The 20,475-nt window shown below is 38.4% G+C and overlaps 1 protein-coding gene across 1 annotated transcript in view; it reads left to right on the top strand.

Annotated features, from left to right (window-relative positions):
- ST6GALNAC3 (ST6 N-acetylgalactosaminide alpha-2,6-sialyltransferase 3) overlaps window positions 1-19,954 on the top strand; it is a 69,036-nt gene extending 49,082 nt beyond the window's left edge. The window contains exon 2 of the mRNA XM_041483378.1: window positions 19,768-19,954. Coding sequence (XP_041339312.1) covers window positions 19,768-19,954 — 187 coding nt within the window. The remainder of the gene's footprint in view (window positions 1-19,767) is intronic.
- Window positions 19,955-20,475: the final 521 nt, after the last annotated feature.

Below are 20,475 nucleotides of genomic sequence, written 5' to 3'. Positions count from 1 at the left end.
GATGGACCTCCATTTGCTTTGCCACCACAATTGCACGTTGCTGGCACATTGCCCACCCATAAGCGAGCCTTTCAAGAGCTGCTAGGACAAATTCCGTACCAGTACCCATGTTGCCGATGCCCGTGTACACCCTGTGGGATATCCCATAACTTGTCTCTCTAACCTGTATTTGCCAAACATGTTGCCTTACTGTTGTCCTGTAGTCTGTGGTGCACTGTCAGTGCAATTGATTGAGAATTAGATTTATCTTCTGTCGTTTTGCAGCTTACTCTGGGCTTGATGCTATGTGTCTGGAGACAGTGAGAGTACAGCTGTGTTATCCATGAGTAGGCCATTTGGATATCTGACACAGCTTCCATGTGCTTCGGTTAGTAAGTCAGAATCACAGAATGACAAAATATTCTGAGTTGGAAGGGACTCTTAACATGAGTGTCCCACGCAGGGATCAAAGCCACAACTTTGGCATTACCAGCACCATGCTCTAACCAACCAGTGCCTGCTGCTTTCACAGGTGTGTGAACAGTTTAGTAATTCTGTTTGCAGAAAGTACAAAGCCCAAAAGGTTGTTGTTTATTTTGGAGCACTCCAAAATGTGAAGGAACATAATAATTCAACTTTGTGCAAATTCTAATTCTTATTTCTTGGGCAGTTGAAGCCCCCTATCCACAGATTCATTCAGATATAAGCACAATGCAGTTTAATGTCAGACCAAAAACCAAAAGAGTTCACAAAGAACATAAATAATTTTACTTAATTTTTATGGAATTTTGATAAAAATTAATTTGGATTGAAGCTTTTTCTTTTCTTACAAAGAAGAGGAAATAAAAAAAATACTGTTTTCTAGAATATGCCTCTTCAACCTGCTGCTACCGAATGAAAATCCATCTTAATGTAAGCTTCACCTAACCACTTCACCAAATATCTTTTCTGCCTCTTTTCATTATTATTTTTGAAGAAAGCCAAGCACCTAAGGCAAAGTACTGAGAAGTTCACAGCATTATTTGCTTAGGGAGGAGTGCTTTACTAGTGGTCTTGTCTCAGGTTGGCACTAGTCTGTTGCATTGTATAATATTTGAATTGTGAGGGTTTATAGCCACGGTTCAGGTAAATAACAATGTCATGCCAGGTAAAAGATACAAAGAGGTGAATTGAATGATTTAATCATAGCTGAATCTGCTACTCAGGCTCCTGGAGTGGCAAAGAAATTACCATTATAACGATGATCTTTGTATCTGAATACCAGGCATGCTTCAATCCAGGCTGGAAAATATGTGGTTCCAATAATTGTCTTTATAGGCACAGGGCAAATTTGAAGCTATTTACTTGTCCATAATCACAAGATCAGATATTTTGCTCTCTCCTGGTGGGTTTATTTTTTCCAATCTCCTATTAATAGAAATTCTAGGAAGCTGCTTTACCAGGGCTCACTAAGGCCCAGGAGTTGGTCTAGTCTGGTTATTTTGCTCAGAGCAGGTTAGAGACCTGCACTGTGTGCTCCAGAACTGTGTGGGATCAACCACCTCCAGCTGTTTGGTGTTGACAAACAGCTGGAGCAGTAACATCCCGTGGCCCCAGCTCATCTCAGGCACGGTCTGACAGGCTGCTGAGCTGGCTGGGGGTGGTACATGAGCTCAGCATAGATGGAGCTGAGCTGCACAGAGCTGGCTTTGGCCACCCCAGATTTAGCTTTTCTGCTTGTTGATGATCATATTTGTCCTTACATACCTTTCATAAAACTATGAGGGCTTGTTTATGTGCAGCATCAAACTGCTTTAAAAGGAGCATGTTGCCAATGTAGATTTCACCTCTGGATTGCAGTGTGCTTTCCCATGGTTAATTTTCATGCATTCGGGCAATTCAGAATCACATTTGATATGATTTATGCACTGGCAAACTAAGTTATCAAGAGGAGATAATCTTATATTTGTAATGCCTTCATCCCAGAGTCTCTTCTTAAAGGGTAACTCCAGAAATCAGTAGGAAAGACAGTTTTAAAAAATGTTCCAGGGAGAAATGAGGTTTGAGTTATGTGCTCATTTACTGTGGTATTTGAGGACTGGGGGAGATGATATCTAGCATCTTTTCAAGCACTGCTCTATGCATAATACTTCCACTCCAGTTGCTTGTTTTCTCTTGGCTGCCTCTGTAAACTCTGTTTAAATGTTATGGAGTCTACATTGTATTTTACCAGTTAGAGGTGGGCAACTCGTTCCACAGTGGGGGGAAAAACATGATTTCAAACTAATCCTTTGCCTGCACTCAGAGAAATCAAATAAAAATACAAAGGTAAAAAAGAACAAAGCTTCTGTCAAGTTCTGAGAAGTGACAGCTCCCTGGTTGAAGAGCAGCTCTCTGGTAATACTTGTACAAGTAAATGGCAAACTTGAATTATCTCAATTGAAGATGTTCTCTCTTCTCCCTCCACACCTGTATTGTTATTTTCAAGCTTTTGAACAATTGCTGAAATCTGTAAAATAGTTTAATTTATATTCCTTCCCCCACAAGTACATTTTTATTTCTTACATCCTCGTAGGAACAAACTGAAGGAACACAAAGTCATAATGTGACCACTAAAATCATCCAACATTTACCAAGTGTGATGTTCAAATGTATAAACTAGTGTAGATCTGCTGCTTTGCCCTGTGAGAGTGAGGAATTCTGATGGATGTGAGTGCAGTGTGTACCTGTGAATCAGTGGGTGTAATCTGTGTGTGTTACATGCACATGCAGAGGCAGTGCATGACAAAGTGTGTAATAATGAATACTGCACAACAGAGGACGATTCTACACAGCATAAAGGATAATGACATTGCTCTCAAATAACAAACCCCTGAGCAATGCTAACCTATGAGGGGACGTAAGACATCTTCATTGTTTCATATGGTAATAATCTGTGCATGCACATGGTTTTCATAATGATCCGTGGATATGGAATATTATATCAGCAGTTCAAGAAGAAACCACCTGTTTATATTGAATAATTTCCATATGAATGGTTTAGGGTGGTGAGTTTTCTTGCTTTGCTTTTCTGAGATCTGCAATTTTTAATACTGGCTTCGTATCACAAACTTGCAGCCATACACCCTGATCTCATCAGATCAAACAAGTTAAATGTAGTCTGATCTGGTCAATACTTAGATGAGCAATTTCCCATGATTGCATTGGGAAAGTGCTCCATAGCAGCATTCCTCTCTTGCCAGCATTGAACAAGAATCTCCCATATTTTTGGGGAGTTCACTTGATGCATGGTTCTTCATCCTCATCCTAAATTGTCCTCTACCATTGCCATGTGCAAGTGGCTGCATTTGTCAGTGTGCATGTATTCTACTAAAAACCTTTTGTGATGAAAGGTACTACATAAGCAATGGTGCCAGCTCAGATTTTATATTTTATATTTTATATTTTATATTTTATATTTTTTTTATATTTTATATTTTTTACATGTTATATTAGTTTTGTGCAGCCCTAGTTTAGTAAAAGCCAACAAAATGTTATTTTTAAAAGACCATTTAGGTCAGCCTTTGACTGAAGAGTGCAGAGCACTGTTTCCATGTCAAAAATACTTGTGCAGAATCAGAAGAGCTGCCATTACACCTGTCAAAAGGATAAGATAAAGCATCATTTCTGTTATCATCTGTGAGATAAACAAGAATTATCATGTTTGGGGTCTTTTTATTTCTTCGTAAGATGTGATTTAATTGACTTACTGGACTGGAGGGAGTGCTGGATCTGGACATTGCATCTTGTTTCTGTTTGCTTTCCCTCTAGGCCAGTTGACATACCATATTTTTATATTTGTGTAACACCTGCAATTCTACCTCTCCTGGAGAAAATGTAAGGGATATCTATGAATGATAACTGTATTATAATAGCTAAGAGCTATGATGAAGAAGACCAACTCACTTGTTCTCATCAAGCTATAAGATAGCATCAGCACAAAATGTAACTAGAGGCTATCAAACCTATTGCCAGGAGAAAATGCAGATTAAATACAAATAAACCCAAAGTACAAATGAAAGATCTGAGTACGGTTATATAATGAAAAAGAAGGGAGCCCAACAAGCTTCTTTACTGTTTAATTCCATACTCCAAAGACAAATATTACAGCTAAATTTTCAAGGAACAAAAAGTTTTGTTTTTATTCTATATTTTTCCCTGAATGAATAGCACAGCCATGGAACAATTTCCTTAACTGAATGCGCAGAAGAGGACCTACACTAAATAGTGGTCTGATCATAATTGTGAGCATGTAATCACAATTTATTTTCTTGCTGTAAGACTATCATGATCCACCATTATGAAGGAAAACCACACCAGAAGTGAATTATGCCCTCTGCTATTAGTTTGGGGATTCAGTCCATATAGTGTGTCAAAATGCTGATGCCTATGCTCTGAGAACTTCAGTGAATATATCTCTTTAGAGCAAACAGTAAAATGAAGTTAGGAGTCAATCATTCCTAAATCTCATGTATTTCTATAAAGCTGGGTGTGTACACTTCTAGAAAGAACAAAGAAATGAAAACTCTCTTTGCTGGTGGTGTTGCTTTCAGTTTGGAAAAAGAAATATTCTCCTTGATATTCTAAGTACTTTGTAATATGCATTTTTGCACTATTTCCTTCTTCTGGTCCTGTATGAGGATGCTCATTTCCAAAACCTTTAAAGCATAGACAAGTTTGATTATGACTTTTAAAATCGGATTTAGGTAAGGAAGTCCAATTTATACAAGCTTGGAGAGGTTTTGTTAATACCAAGCGTATCTGACTGTGCCTGTCTTTGTACCTTTGCCGGATTTCACATTGCCTAATATAATGTTCGTCATGGTTTTAATTTGTCCTCAGAATGGATCTCTTTTATGTCTGCTATTTACCATCCTTGCCAGAGTCACTGAGCACAAGAAATACAGTATCTACAAGATGCAGAAACTGCTTTCTTCCTTGCACTCATGCAATATGTAATGGATGGTTTTAAGAAAGGATCTTTACTCTGTGCTTTACCTATTCATGTGTAGGATTTTGATTTCATTTGAAATGAAAGGCGTAAACCTCAGGTCTGAAAACTAATAGAATTTCTGCATTTACCTGCTGATCCATAGCCTTTAGGTTAGATTGTGTGTCAGCCAGCAGTTGGCTTGTTGAATGAAGCAATACTTTAAAACTAAAATGAAAAGATTTCTGTTATATGTAGCCTGACACCAGATATGAAGGCAGATTTCTGCTGGCTTATTATTGGAAATATTTTCCAGTGTGTGTCTGATAAGCGAGACTGAACAAGCCCTAGGAAGTAGACTTAATCAGATAATGCTGACTTGCAGACCAGAAAAAAAGAGAAATGTATTTTCCTAAGTGCTGTGCCTTCACTTGACAAGACTGAGGACAAAATGGTTGGTGTAATGGCAAAAGGCACTCAGAGAACAGGGAATAAACCTGCTGCTTCCTGGGGGTGCCTGTTGTGTCTAAGCCTTTTTTCTTGTGTACCTTCATTGTCTGTGTCACGGAAGGTTTACATCTCAGTGCTTGAGTGCATTGGCACTCTGGAGATGGGGCGTGTAGAAAGGACTGGGAGAACACCAGACTGGATCAGCTCCTCATGTTTCAGTGAGTCTAGGTATTTTTTTGGAACTTCAGAGGAGTTCAAAATAGACTTATGAGAGGGTCCCACTGAAGGATCAAGTGCTGTCTTCTGCTCAGACTCTTAGTGCTGCAAATCCTTCCTGGAAATACATTTGAACACTGAGGATACGCACAGGAGAAGCAAATTCTCAATATGGTTACAGGACCTTCATGGTGTTGCAGCATGGAGAACAAAGGAGGGTCTTGTGGTAATTCTTGGAAAGAGTTCCCAAAGAACTGAAGCAGAAAGATTCCTCTCTTCTTTCCATGCCTAGGTATGAAGTGGTCATTACCACAGTTTGATAGTTAACACAGAAAGTTATTTAATACAACTTCAGATTGTATGTAGATAATAATTATATCAAAGGCAAACATAGTGCCACATTAATATTGCATGACAAATGTGCATACTTTTATTTGTCGACCTGAAGACATTAAGAAAAAAATTGGTGGAAGATCCTCTTTATTCTAAGGGTTTTTTAAAACAGCTCAGCTCTTGGTTTTGTCCCTTAAATGTCTCTGCTCAGGGAAAAAATGAATTTAATTGCATAAAACCTACTCAGCAATGATTTTTCCAGGGAAAAGATTAAAGTTTTAAATGGATTGAGTGCTCCTGTAAGTATATTCACATTCATACGTGTCTGGACTGAACATGCCATCTGTGGCTTCTGCTTTATTTTTTTCTTACTGTATATTTGGGATTCAAAATAACATTTATTTTGTGAGGAAAAAAATCAATAAATCATTTAAGTTGCCCTACACTTCGTATACCTAATTGTAATTAGTATAATGTCTTTGTTGGCAAGGGCTTATCAGGCACATAGCATGAAGAGGCAAAGAAAGAGCTTTATAAAGAATTATGTTGTTTTCTAAGCTAATTGTGACACTATCTCTGCTATTGTATGTGATTGAACTCTTAATTTTTAATGTGATATTCCTTCCAGTAGTGTAGCTCCTACTGTTACCTGAGGCTCTCTGTAATGTAACCACAGAACAGATTTTAGTCAGTTCTAGATTTTACAGTTTGGTGCCAAAAGGATGTAGTCTAGACTTGAGTCAGCTAAATTGTGGCAAGCGAGTTGCAGTTTCTAGTTGTAGTGAACTAACTTGTTTTAATGTTTGTTATGCAAATATTGTAGATAAGAATTTAATTAACTGTGATGTCTTGAACTTTGGTGCCAGGGGAGCAGCCACAGGCTCCTCTGATGGGTCCTGTCACATGTGTGGCCTTCAAGGAGCTGCTTGTCTGCACAATTCCGTGGTAACATTGCCAAGTCTTAACTAGGTGATACTGGGAATTGCTGAAAAGATGATGTTACTAAGAGCAGTATAATGTGGAAGAGAAATCAGAGCATTTGTTTATAAAGCAAAGGAGCACTGTCCCACTTCATGAATCCCACTTCACTTGGGTTCACTGTGAATATTATATTTCTGGTGCTAGCTGAAGTCCTCACCATTCCTGATACCTAGGCATTAGTTTAGACTAACAGTGAGCTGCCTAGATGATTGGTATGATGATTCTTGTATTTATTATTCTCAAAAAGCTGGATTGCAAAAGACTTGGAAAATTAACTAATTTACTACTTCAGTTGATAGCAGAGAAGCCATAAAAATTCTGAATTTGAGCATTTAACTGCCATTCTAATAAATATGGAGATGTTTCTGAAAGCTTCCACTTGTATTATTAACCTCCTGCAGACTATTCAATGAATATTGGAATAATATATTCTGAAATTGTCCAGTGCTGAAGAAACTGTTCAGTGGCATAGTAGGAAATCAGCTGTGACCCCTACTTCGTCTTCCTACGAGCTTCTCTGTGGCAGTCTCCTGCTTTTCTGAACTGTTTGCTCTACCATGCTTTTTCTAAAGGCTGCCATCTGAGAGAAGAACTTGGGCCATTCTTGGCTCTGCCAAGTATGTTTGCCTACAATCAAGGTGCTGCCTCCAGTGTAGGTATTTGAACCAGTGGCTGCAGGTGTCTGGCCTTCAGAAGACCCTGCTGAATAAATGTAGTGACTTTGGGGAGCAGAAGGGGAATGACAAAAGCTAATCCTGGGTGTCCTCAGGATTTGGGTGATATTTTAAGTGAGGCTTTAATTAGAGTTCAACCTCTTCTGCCCACAATGTGCATGAGCAAAAGATGCCCTTCAGAAAGCCACCTACTATGTAAGCCAAGCAGTGGAGGAGTTAGAGGAAGTTTCAGTAGCTCAGATGTGAGGATTATTTCTTGATATTTGGACAGAGGTGAGTTAATTAAGAAAGCAGTGAACGACTTGATCCATTTCAATGGAATATAGATAGTAAGCAAGACCCTAATATTGATACTAAACCTTAATATAATACCTATATATGTGTGTGTGCTTCATTAAAATGTATGTCAAAAAAGAAAAAGAAAGAAAAGGAAAGAGAAATATTTTGTTCCTTTTATACTTTAAGGAAAAGTTAATCTGGAGAAAGTTACAGTAGTAAAAGGGAAGGCAACATCTGTGTTAATTAGCAGTTAATCTTCAAAGCTTGACTGATGGGTTACTTTATGGCCTCTTGCAATTGAATTAAAATTCAGACCCACGCAAGTTCTATTTTTACCTCCTTTTTCCATATCAGAATAATTTGTCTGGATTTAAGACTTCATTTTTGCTAAAAATATTGATGTTCCATAATCTAAAATGAACTTTTGGTTAGTGCAAATAGGCAGTGTAGAGAAGAGCTCTGTGGCTCTGGATGCAATTCCAGAGAACTGGCTGGCTCTGTGATGTGATGCAGTGCTAGGGGTAAGGACAGGTATGTTCTCCAAAGAATCTCTTTCTCTTGGGTATTTGACTGTTAAGCTCTTTGGTTCAAAAACTGCTGTGTGTGTACAGTGCCTTGCACAGTGAGGATTCACAGTGCTATTGTAATGTAAATAATCAGTTAGTATTTAGCAACAAATTAGGAATGAATTTTAGAATACTTGGAAACACTCTTCTGAATACCAGAGCTGGAGGGATACAAGTTGTTGATAGAGGAATGTGCACTGATGAAGGTCTAATCTGTGGAGTTTGAGGTCTCTTTTTCCAGTGAATATCATCTGTTCAGAAATAAAACGTACAGTTTTATTATGTCAGTACTCAGATAAATGTGAAATGTGTGGAGAACAAAGTAACATCACCTTCTCTTCCATAACAATATCAAAGAGGTAGTGCTTGAACTATCACAATGACTGCAGGCTGTGGAAAATTTGAAAGGGTATCAGCTGATGTACGTCAGTGTGGGTTCTGTCAGCTGAGTATCTGGTCCAGCGTTCTGCCCTCTTAAATGAACAGACTTAGGGTACTGTCTTGTGCTAACTATTCTTTCATTTTCACCATAGCAATAAAACAAAATGTCTTTATAAAAGTCTCTGCTCACATCTCAGTGTCACAGAAATACAATGTACATCTTTTCAAAGTTGTATCATATTTCCGATTTAAACATAAAAAAGACCCAACCTAAAAGAAAATGTTTTTATGAAAAATTTAAGCTCCTTTGAGACAAGGTTAGATGAACTCCTTTCAGTATCTTGTATTGAGATGGTAAGAGCTAATCAAGAAATTTCTTCTGTATTCACCTACAATACATTTCACTAAAATATGCAGCTAGGAGTAGTGAGTGCCCTTTAATACCAAAAGAAAAGGGTGGAAAAGCCTCCTTAATTAAATCTCTTCAGGGATCCTGGATTAACTGCAGCTCTGTTTAGTTTATATCCTCCCTGTAGAAAAATGTGCAGACCCAAGACAGCAAATATTGATTTAAATGGAGATGCAGGGAAAGGGCCCCGTTGTCTTTTTTCTTCCACTTGGCACAGTTTTTAGTTTTGATTCATTTTTGGTTACAAAGGATGAAAATCTAAATCCTTCTCTACTCCCTTTCACGCTGTGTGAAAATATTGAACCAGGACTCAGCAAACTGGATGCAGCTACTGGTGAAGAGAAGAGCACATAAAGCTGCCCTACAGATGAGTGTGGCACCAGCCCTGAAACCTGTGCCAGGGTTTCAGCTGTCGCTCCCTTTGTCACAGCCACCAGGGATTGCAGTTAGTCTTCAGCCTGACATAGTCCAGTAAGAGGTGGGGAATGGAGGGACAGGGTTACACCATGGTGCCACCAGGGAAGTTTTGGCATCACCCCCCTTTTGATTCAACCGCTGTGAGCATAAGTAATTGTCCTGTGGAGCAAGTGCTCTGCTGCCATTGACCAGAGGAGCTGCATTTCCTGATAAACAATCTTCCTAAGCATGGAAATGAATTTTACTCAGCTGATTTTTGAAGAGAAAAATGGCTGTGTAAAGATGCCAACAGCTTAGCCCGCAAACCTTCTTATGTGAATTTAGTTTTCCTTCATTCTAAACGTAATTGCATGTTGGTAACATTTGCAAACAAATGTTTGTAACATTTCTCTGCATCCTGTCCTGATTTACACATACATTTGATCATCGACAAAATCCAAGTGCAAATGGAGATGTGTGGAGCCATGCACTTCTCTTTTTGCACAGTGCAGCTGCAGCAGGTCGAGGTTGTTTGTGATTGTGTATAAACTGCTCAACTACAGACAGCAGGGGACAAGTGCAACCCAGGCATTCATGAAAGGCATCTTCTGCTGATAACTTCAGTGCAGGCAGTAGCATGGGCTGTAGCTCCAACCACAGCCTGTACTTAAGAAAGGGAAATAAAGAACCTTGACTCGAGAGAAATCAAGAAAATATGTGTTTCTGGAAACAGAAGGATTAGGAAAGAGAGTGGGGAAGGAAAAGAGTTTGAAATTGGGATTTACTGTTCTGTAAACAGTTTGCACCAAGACTACAGTTCTTACCTGAAGACTCAGTGCAACCTGTAGAAGCCCAGTGTCTGGACAAAGTTCATCTACCAATTCATGTTCTCTACAGGGGATGCCATTCATCTTGAAGAGATCAGCACGGGTTTGAGAATGCATGAGAATCACCTTGAAATAATATATATGTGCGATATATAGGCTGGAGGGCAGAGTTTACAATTATAATTCTTTAGTCTTGTTTCTCTTCTGTGTGCTTTGCAGCAAGCTGGACCTCTATGATCATCCTTGATAAACAGGAATTCTGCTTTTCTTCTTTGAGCTCAGCAGCAGAGGTGTCTGAAGGAGCCCTCTCTGCCTGGGTGAAGTAACTTCCTTGTCTCGTTGCCTGAGTTCAAAACTGAACTGAGATGCATCAACGTCAGATCAAGGAATCAGAAATATGGAAACTACAGAAGCTTGGACAGCAAAAGTCAATTTTCTCAGGCTGCTGCCTTGGGTTTTTTTTCCTCTTTGTTTCAGGTGTCCATGAGTGTATTGAATAGACAAAGAAGGAAAGGAAATAAATTAGAAAAATGTACACAGCACAAAGATTGGAAATAAATCCATAAATTAAATACCCAAGCAGATGCCTCAGCTATTCCTGTACTTGTAGTAACAGACTAGTCCTTATTTCTAGCATTGATTTTGCCTGTCTTGCCCAAAATAATAAGTAAATAGTAAGTCAAATAGTTTTGGTGTTTTTTAAATTAGATGCAGTTAAATACAAAGCTGTCATTTCTCTGTTCCTTTTTGTGATCATTCGTAAGTATTCTTCTTATCTTTTGTTCAAGGCCATTTTGACATGGGGTTTATTAATTGTTACATCTGTTTTTAAATCACATTGTGGGGGGAGATTCTAATGGGCCAGTTTGTGACCTAGGAGTAGCCTTTACTGCAAGTCTATAGCAAACTCAACTGAAATGGACTCTTGTGCCTGTGTTCCATTGATGCAGTATGAATATAAACAGAAAGGAAATATTTCTGGAGATTAATTGAACAGTATGTCACCCAATGCAGCTTATTTTCAGGATTCACAGTAGGGCTGATCTACCAAGAGTTTGGGCTGGCTGGAGTGCATAATTTCTCCATACCCAGGTACATCTTGCTGGGTACAGTCACTGCCTGAATTGGGAATGTGGTCTGTGCTGTTCATAATGTATTCCACTTGTTTGAGCTTTGCATAAAACTATACATGATGGCTAATAAAGCATCTGTCCCTGTATAAATGTTTCACTTTCAGAATGACCTGAAGCAGGATGTGTGAGACAGTCTGCTCATGGCTAGAGGGGCACGGCTGTTCATTATTAGATGTCCTGCACCATTATGGAATACAAAGCAAACATGTGTGTACACTCACACTCACACACACCCACACACACACACAAAAGAATGAATAATTATGATAAATGGCTGCCTAACAGGTATCTTTATAATGCAGAAATAGCAACCATTTTTACCAGCTAAAATCAATTCTCTGTGCTTGTGTCTTCTTTGCTCTTCTCATGCTCTTTTTTCTTCAGAAAGTATGTAATGAAATAATTAGCAACAAAGTACCATGTCTTAGAAAAAAACAGAAATAAATCCAGGCTAGGGCTGATATTCTTCAGGATTTAGAGTTTTGCCCTTCTCCTGTACCAAAGGTACTTCCTTTACTCCTCTCAGAAAACAGCTCTCTGGCAAGAGAAGTGTGTGTGCTCCTCATTGGAGAGGTGAGAGCCTTGCTGTTCTCTCAGGGGTGGGTGCATTTTTCTGCCAACTCATTCCAATCTGTCATTTAGAAACTTACATCTGATGTGAAGAGAAAGGCATAGACCAAAACTGTGACTTGGGGAATGTGGGTGTTTAATTTGGCAAAGCAGAAGAGTTTTACAGCAGCTGTACTCAGAGATGCTTCCTCAGGGGAAAAAAAAAAAAAAAACGAAAGGTCAGTCAGCATAAGTAAAATGGAAGCATTAATTTGGTTAGTATAGAATTAAGCAGTGGCTCACCAGTATGCACTGGCAGATAAATTTCCTGTATTTTTGGTTGTAAGGAAATATACAGTGATTCAGCAATGCAAAAACCCAGAGAAACCCAGGGAGAAGAAGAGGTGATTGTCTTTAATAAGGGAGTGCAGAGGGGACTTGTATCTTCTCCCCTCATTCCCAAGGACCTGTCACAGATGAGGCTGACACAGGGCAGGTGACAGAGTGCCAGGCAAAACCAGAGTACCCTGACCCCTCACAGAGGATTTATGTTCTCTTGATGCACCACAGATACAAAGAAGTACCAGAGACAACTCTACCTGAACATAGTCTAAGTTAATTCTGACATGTTTTTGAAAATATTTCTGTTTATTTTGAATCACTTTAACAAACCTTTTTGTTGGAAGGGCATCTCACATTATAAAGCCTTTATTCTGTCTGTTATAGGTCTCTGTTTAGACCAATATTCTTATTTATACTTATTTATTAATCAAGAGGCCTGACAAGCTGCTGCAAATAAAGCTGCTGCTGATTCAGTAGTTTGGTAGGAGAGTCATCTGAGGATTAGATTCTATAAACAGCCTTTATGAAAGGATATATTTTTTGTCAATTAATTGGCCTGGAGAATTTTGTCATTTCAATCTGTCACTGTTGAATTTTACTTTACTGCAATATTTTGAAATTAACTCAAAAAGGAAAAGTGTCTGTCTAATGCTTTTGGCAAGCTCTCTGTTAATTAATAGCTTTTTGAAGTGCTAAATTTCCTCGGTTTTATCTTAATTAACACTCTTAATTGACCTTCTATGATCTCTAGTTTCTCCCAAGAGAATTAAAAAATAGACTTCTAAGTTCTTTTCTGCAATCAGATTGACATGCAATTGCTTGTGTAGACATCTTCTCTGCCTTCACGTTTTTTCATTTTTATTTTTTACCACTGAAGTCCCCACTGGAAATTACAGTCCATTGAACCATAGAACTAAAATTGATTGTGCACATAAAAAATCCTGGAACAATTGAATGCAGAAAAGAACTTCCTGGAATTCTGTGCTAAATTCAGAGCTCAAGTGACAACAAAACTTTTACTTGATTTGAACTCACCTGCCCTGGATCACCAAGAAAATATTTTATGTTGTTCCATTTACCCCCAGTGACAGAAAGAATGAGTTTTTCCTTCATTTAGCCTACATCAAAGCACGGTTATAGATGTCAAAGAAGATGAATTTCAGTTGCCAACATTTTTAGGGTCCATTCTCTATTCCATCTTCTTTATATCAATTTCTTATTCTTTTAGTGAAATAGTGGAAACTTAAAGGTGAAGAGCCCTGTCTAATTGCTTTTATTTTAAATTAAATTTTAGTTAAAGCTTTATGTGTCACATATTACACCTCCGGCAGTCCTAAAAGTCCATTTTACTATTTTCTTCTGAAATATAGAATGCAAGTCTCTTTTGTAACATGTTGTGAGAAACTGTAGTCAGTTCTTTCTGCTGGAGTTTATGGAAGGCATTACTAAAAATGCAAATTCTATGTTTTGAGACTTGAAACTTTCAAGTAACTATTAATCTTGGAGCTTACTTTTATATTCTGAGATTAAATAATGACATTTTAAGCACTTAAACCTTCACTAAGAGCAAGATAAGCAAGCATATACTTCGTTTCAAGCATTTTAACTAAGTTGATTCCACTGGTCTTTTCATGTCTTTAATGTTAAGCATATGCCTATGTACTTTTCTGAAATGGTGGATGGTATTTAGCAGAGTGAATTACAACCTATAACTACCATTTCTTTAAGAATACTAATAAAGTAGGAAGTATGCAAAATAAGGTTTCATTTTTGAGGTAAACAAAGCAACTTTTTGTGAGCATTGCATTTTTATTGCTGCATGCAGCTGTAAATCATGTCTGGAAAGCAAAGCCATCTTTTGAAAAGTGTATTTTGAAAAACAGTGCATTATTTTTTCCTGAGCTGTTGAGACAATTTCCTGTCCAGATCTGGTCCCCATTAATTTTATACTATGAAAAAAAGTCTGAGCCATAGGAAACATTTTTGGGATTGTTGCACATACATATATCACAATAGATCTGCCTGCTGTAGTTCTGCAGATGATGTTTAACAAACTCCTGTTCGTTAAACTTTGGGATTAATGTCCCTCTTCCCCCAGATTTGTGTGATTACATAGCCTTATGCTATACATAAATGGAGGATTTTTTTATTTCCTATGCGTAAAATTTGAAATTTGAGCGCAATTACAGTAACAAGAGGAACTCTTTTTCTAATGAGTCTCAAAAACCCCTGACCAAGAAACATGTAAAACTCTCCTGTAGAGAGGGAAATTGAGTGCATGGTGTTAGCATAATAGCAAGGGCTGAGACATTGCTTTGCACTACAGTTTTATGGGATGATATTTTAAAAGGTATTCGGAGATTTATGGCTTTTTAGGGATGGCTAAAATTGTTTTCGCATTTCTAATATTGTTTTCATTAGAATTTTGAAAGCATGTTTATGGTATCAGATTGAATTCTAAGGTGTTACCAAATCATCCAGAATCTCCACTGCTTAAGTATATTCCCTTATATCCCTGTGTACCTTCAGAGGAAAAAAAAGGGATGAATATAAGTGCTTTGGTTTAAAGTATATAATCTGTATTCTGTCATGTACTTCATCTCCCAGGGAAGGTACCTGGGAACTCACTCTGCTGTTTTTATTTATCCTGCCAGTGCAGTATATAGATGAGAGGACTAAGGTCCAATGGTGTTAAAACAAGACATGAAATATTGATTAATTCTTTTTTAAAATTCCTTTTTCCTCCTGAGTATAGCAAATTTCAGATGCTGTTGTCAATATAGTGCTCTCCAATAAACCTGCATTATCGGAAGGGTCCTGATCTTCATCGTGTTCTTATAAATGGTTATTATGATTCTAAAACGCTTTGAAAGCTCAAGGCCAGTGTTTTCCTGGTGCAAGAGCAGAAAGCAAGTTAGAAGCAATGCAGCCTTTTATCATGGCAGAATGTTATTTTGAAATAACATGAATTGGATTGGGAATTCTCCCTGCTAGACAGTAGCAGAACATTCTGGTTGAAGAGATGAAGATCCTGATGGGACAGATAAACAGCTGTACACTTTTGTGGCTATAAAGGTGTCAAAAAAAGCAGCACAATTACAGTTGGTTTCCACCTAATGAAACCTGGGTGTTTGACACCCTGCCTTTAGTTTCCAGTTGTCGTTCTTCAGTTTAAGTTAACCCTTTATTTATTATTTCCAGTATGATCTTTACAAAAGCAGCTAAACAGATACTTAGCTGTTTCCCCAAGGGAAAGGATATTTCAGGAAAGGCAGGGATAGAAGTTCACACCAGCTCAACCATGAAGGGTGACAGACATAGGCAAGGAAGAGAATATTTTAACTACTTTCAGTGTTCTTGGACTCAGCTCTGGGAACGGAGGCAATTGTTTTACACTGAAAAAACCAAAGGTTTATTTAAACTGGAGTGTACTGGAGTTTCTTTAGGAATGTAAAGCTCTTGGAACTTTTCTAGTATCCATAATAAAAGGTATTACACAGAGAAGGAATTTGAATCTCAAACCTGTATGTGCCAGGTAATTGTCATGATAAAGGTTGTACAACTACTTTTTCAACCATTGTCTTAAGTAGTATTTAGTTCAGCTTTAGCAAGGGTGGGACACAGAATCTGTGCCAAAAGCCACTGATTGGTATATTGATGCAGAGGAGGGAGGCAGGAGACTGGAGTACCTTTTTGCTCTGAACCAGGAAAAAACACCTGAGGTTGGTTCTTCTGTCTCACAGGCAAGTTGGGGCTCATAGGCTGAGTAAATTCCTGTAGGGTTGTTTTTTTTTCCATATGAAAGTTTTATTCCTACACCAGGATGAAAATGTTTTCAGAAGATTTTGTTGGTGACAATAACTGATTTGTACATAGGCATACTTGGGAGTTCTTTTACAGCAAAACTTAATTGTGTGCAAATGTTAGGCTGCTTTAACTTAGGATGGAGAGCAGACATACACAAAAGCTAAGAACTTACAGGTGTGGCAGAAAGCTCATATATCCCCTCCTCTCACTCACACCCAGCTCTATTAAGGTGCTCTATTAAGATGGTTTTGTGGGTTTTTTGAGTTTTGTGGCGTCTTTCTTTGGAAACGGGACATTTTAAAATAATTTGAAGATAATTATTTTTACTGATTTCAGTCAAACTGAAAGCAATACATGCACAAGGCTGGACTTCACCCAGTTCATGAGCAGCAAGGGGTGAGTGTGCTCTCGCTACTGGTGAGGAGTGGAAGCAGTGAGTCTTGCATGTCCAGGTTATCTGGGTAATCCATTGACTCCCAGTCCCCCACTGGTAACATCGGTGTGAGCAGAGCCAACAGGATTTGGTTTGTGGTTAACAATGCATGTGTTTGCTCAAACAACTAGTCTGTGAGCCAAATCCTTAGATTACACATGTAATTCTTCTCACTGGTGCAGGTAATACTTCTGGGCTGATTGAATATATCTAGACTGTCAGTGTGGGCACTACTCCTCTCGTGCTTTTCTCTTTGCTATGGTAGCTCGAAGAATTATAACACAAAATTAGGTAAAGAGATATGCACAGAATTTTGTTTTTCAGAACCTTGTATTAGATGGTTTTGTACCAAAATATCCTTGGAATTTTCCTTATTGTGTGAATTTTCAGGTTGAGGATAGCTCACTGCAGATTAAGGTTTTGCTTGCAGGTTTTGCTTTTGTGTTTTGGTAAACTTTATCTCATTTTACAAACTCCACTAATTGCTGTCTTTCAGATGTGAAAATAAATAATTTTCTGTTTTACTAGAGATACACTGTTTGACTTCTGATATTGAACATGGGGTTTTTTTTTTGTGGAAAATAGCTGGAGGCCCCAAGCTGGGAAGAATGAGAGCATATTTATAAATAATTCAAAGTAATTGTATGGTTTTGTCAGATTGTCAAGCTGCATAATGCCTTTTGTCCCAGGCAATAGATTGTATTTCTTTGATAAAGTGTTGATAATTTCTCATTGCAGTTTGTTTTGTGTGTGTTATATTTTACAGAGTCCAGTCAGGTTCATATCTCAGCACAGGTTGGTTCACCTTAATTTTGGCTATGGATGCCTGCTATGGAATTCACGTCTATGGGATGATAAATGACACCTACTGCAAGTAAGATCATAGAAAATTATTTTCATGCATCTACAATTCTGATGTCTTGTCAAAATTTCACAATTGATTTTAATATTATAAATCCAAAAAATGGATCAGGCAGTCATTTCCCAGTGTTTTGCATTGATGTGACACTATTGTCAGCATATTCCCTCCTGATATGGCATGTGCTGTTGATAAAATAAAAACATTTACAAAATCTAACATCAGATGTCATAAGGAGCTATTTTTAATCAAAGATCTTTTGCAGTTTCTGAATTAGCTGGAAACAAAGTATGCTCATATTCTTTTGATAAAATGTACTTGCTTCCATTGCTAAAACAAATCTATAGAGGAAAAAACTAATACATTGCTTTCTGAATACCAAATACAGTGGAAGTGAAATAAAATGATTAGCCCAGGATAGTTACCTGAAATTACATTTCACTACCATTGAGCAACCTACTTGAACTTTCTCAGTTATATATGGCTTGTTTTGAGAAGTAGAGGGTTCTAATTAGATAATAAAATAAGTCCTGTGAGCTTTATCACCATAAACTGACATAAATTCCAACCAACTACTATTGGTGACCTTACAGTGACAGTGGATTAATCCTATGGTCAGAAATGTAACTCTAAACACAATTTTTAAAAGTCCAAGTTAAATACTTTAATCTGCTGTGTATGGTAGAAAAATTTAAAGTGAAACTATTCCTCATTCATGCAATAAAGCAGGAAATGTCATGAACAATGTATGGTACTAGTACATACACATTTATTCTTCTGTACCTAAGCTGGCCCAAGTCCTGCATGTAACCAGTCCAGTGCATCACAAGCTCCTAAAGTCAAGCCTTTGTGCAGATTCTCACTCCACATTCTGTGTCACTCCAGTGTGAGACTCATTCCTGGCAGAACCTAAAAAATGTCACAAACAACAGAATTTGAATCACAGCTGTTTAATTAGGATATCTTAACATTAGAGGCTGACTTTTTAGAACTTGCAAATCTCACTGATTGAGTCATCCAGATGGAATGAACAGAATGAACATATGTTGTTCTTTGTTTATGAAAACACACAGTAGGCACCCTGGGATGAGGGGTGACAGGACTAAGGTTGTCCTCAGAGAGCTCAACCAAGCTGGCATTGCATAGCCCTGATGTAAAACCAGTCAACAGCATGATAGCGCTGTTGGCAGCAGAGAAGGATGTCCCCTTTAAACTGTGATTCTGACTGAATTACCCACTTAAATTGGATGTTACCCTTATAACTGCCTTGTTCAGCCAGTTCAAGAACCAGTTTCAACAGCTGGGACTATCCAGTGAGAAGACGTTGTCTAGGGAGGGAGCCTTGTGGGCTGAGTTATCACAAGTTAAATAAAAAGAGCCAGCCCATCTGCTCCTCACTGACTGGTGGGATCGGTGTGTGCTGAGAGATACACTGAGCTTCTTCTGCCTTAGGAAAACTCTTAGAATTCATGATGTAATGAAAGCCCTTATAGTTTAGCAAAGGAGTTCAAGTGCTGACACATGGACATGATTTCAGATCATTCATAGAATTGTTTAGGTTGGAAAAGACCTTTAAGATCATGGAGTTCCATTGTTAACCCAGCACTACCAAGTCTGCACTAAAGTGTGTCTCAAGTGCCACATTTGCACATCTTTTAAATACATCCTGGGCTGGTGAGTCAGCACTTCCCTGGGCAGCCTGTTCCAGGGCTTGACAACCCTTTTGGTGAAGAAATTTTTCCAAATATCCAATTTGAACTTCCCACGATGCAGTTTGAGGCAATTTCCTCATGTCCTGTCACTTGTTCCTTGGGAGAAGAGACCAACCCTCTCCTCATTACAACCGCCCTTCAAGCAGTTGTAAAGAGTTAGGTCCCTCCAGAGCTTCCTTTTCTCCAGGACGAAGACTCCCAGCTCCCTCAGTTGTTCCTTGTGGGAGTTGTACTCCAGACCCTTCACTGGCTCCATTGTCCTTCTCTGCACTCACTCCAGCACCTCAGTGTCTGTCTTGGAGTGAGAGGCACAAAACTTAACAGGGGATTTGAGGTGTGGCCTCAGCAATGCTGAGAACAAGGTACAATCACTGCCCTAATGGCCACACTGTTACTGATCCAAGCCGGGAATGCTTGTATCTTGTATTCAGGTGTGTTACTTATTTATGTTTTTCTTGAGGATACTACTGAAGTATATCTTTCTTCTCCCTAGGTCAGAAGGCTTTCGCAAAGTTCCCTACCACTATTATGAGCCAGGAAGAGATGAGTGTGAGGAATACTTTCTCCATGAAAATGCTCCATATGGAGGGCACAGGTTTATCACAGAAAAGAAAGTATTTGCTAAGTGGGCCAAGAAGCACACAATAATATTCACACATCCCAACTGGACAGTGTCTTGATACTGGTTTACTTAACTCTCCCTTGACAGCATATTACAAAATGTCTCAGTTTACAATAGTTTTGCTTACATCTGGCTGGGCTTTCTCAGCCTAGGTAACACTAAACTAAAAACCAGAAGACAAAGATGGTGGTGGTTCAGCTGTTAAGCAAAATTAATCATCTGTGGAAGGCAGACACATTGTTTGTTATTTCTTAGGGTTTTAATCCACACTATGCACTTTATACTTTAACTGGATTTTACTTCAAGGCAGGAGGAGTTAAGACAGATGAGATTTTCTGTATATACAGGTGCACACAGAGAGCATGGTGGTCCTTTGAAAATTGTCCATCATCTCAGATATTTAAAATTATTATTCGCAGCTCATTTGCTGCACTGAAGCACTAGTTCCATTTGTGGTATCAGTAGAAATTTTCAACAAGAGAAATGTGAGGAAAAATACAGACCTCCAAGGTCTAGGAGTGAGTAAATTTTAAAAAACAACAGCTGAATGTATTGATACACAGTATCTTGTGAGCACTT

This window comes from Pyrgilauda ruficollis, unplaced genomic scaffold, assembly GCF_017590135.1.
Source record: "Pyrgilauda ruficollis isolate IOZ18807 unplaced genomic scaffold, ASM1759013v1 scaffold6, whole genome shotgun sequence".
NCBI classification, from domain to species: Eukaryota; Metazoa; Chordata; class Aves; order Passeriformes; family Passeridae; genus Pyrgilauda; species Pyrgilauda ruficollis.
The sequence above is the reverse complement of the archived record's forward strand: the minus strand, read 5'-3'. Positions and strand labels throughout refer to the sequence as shown.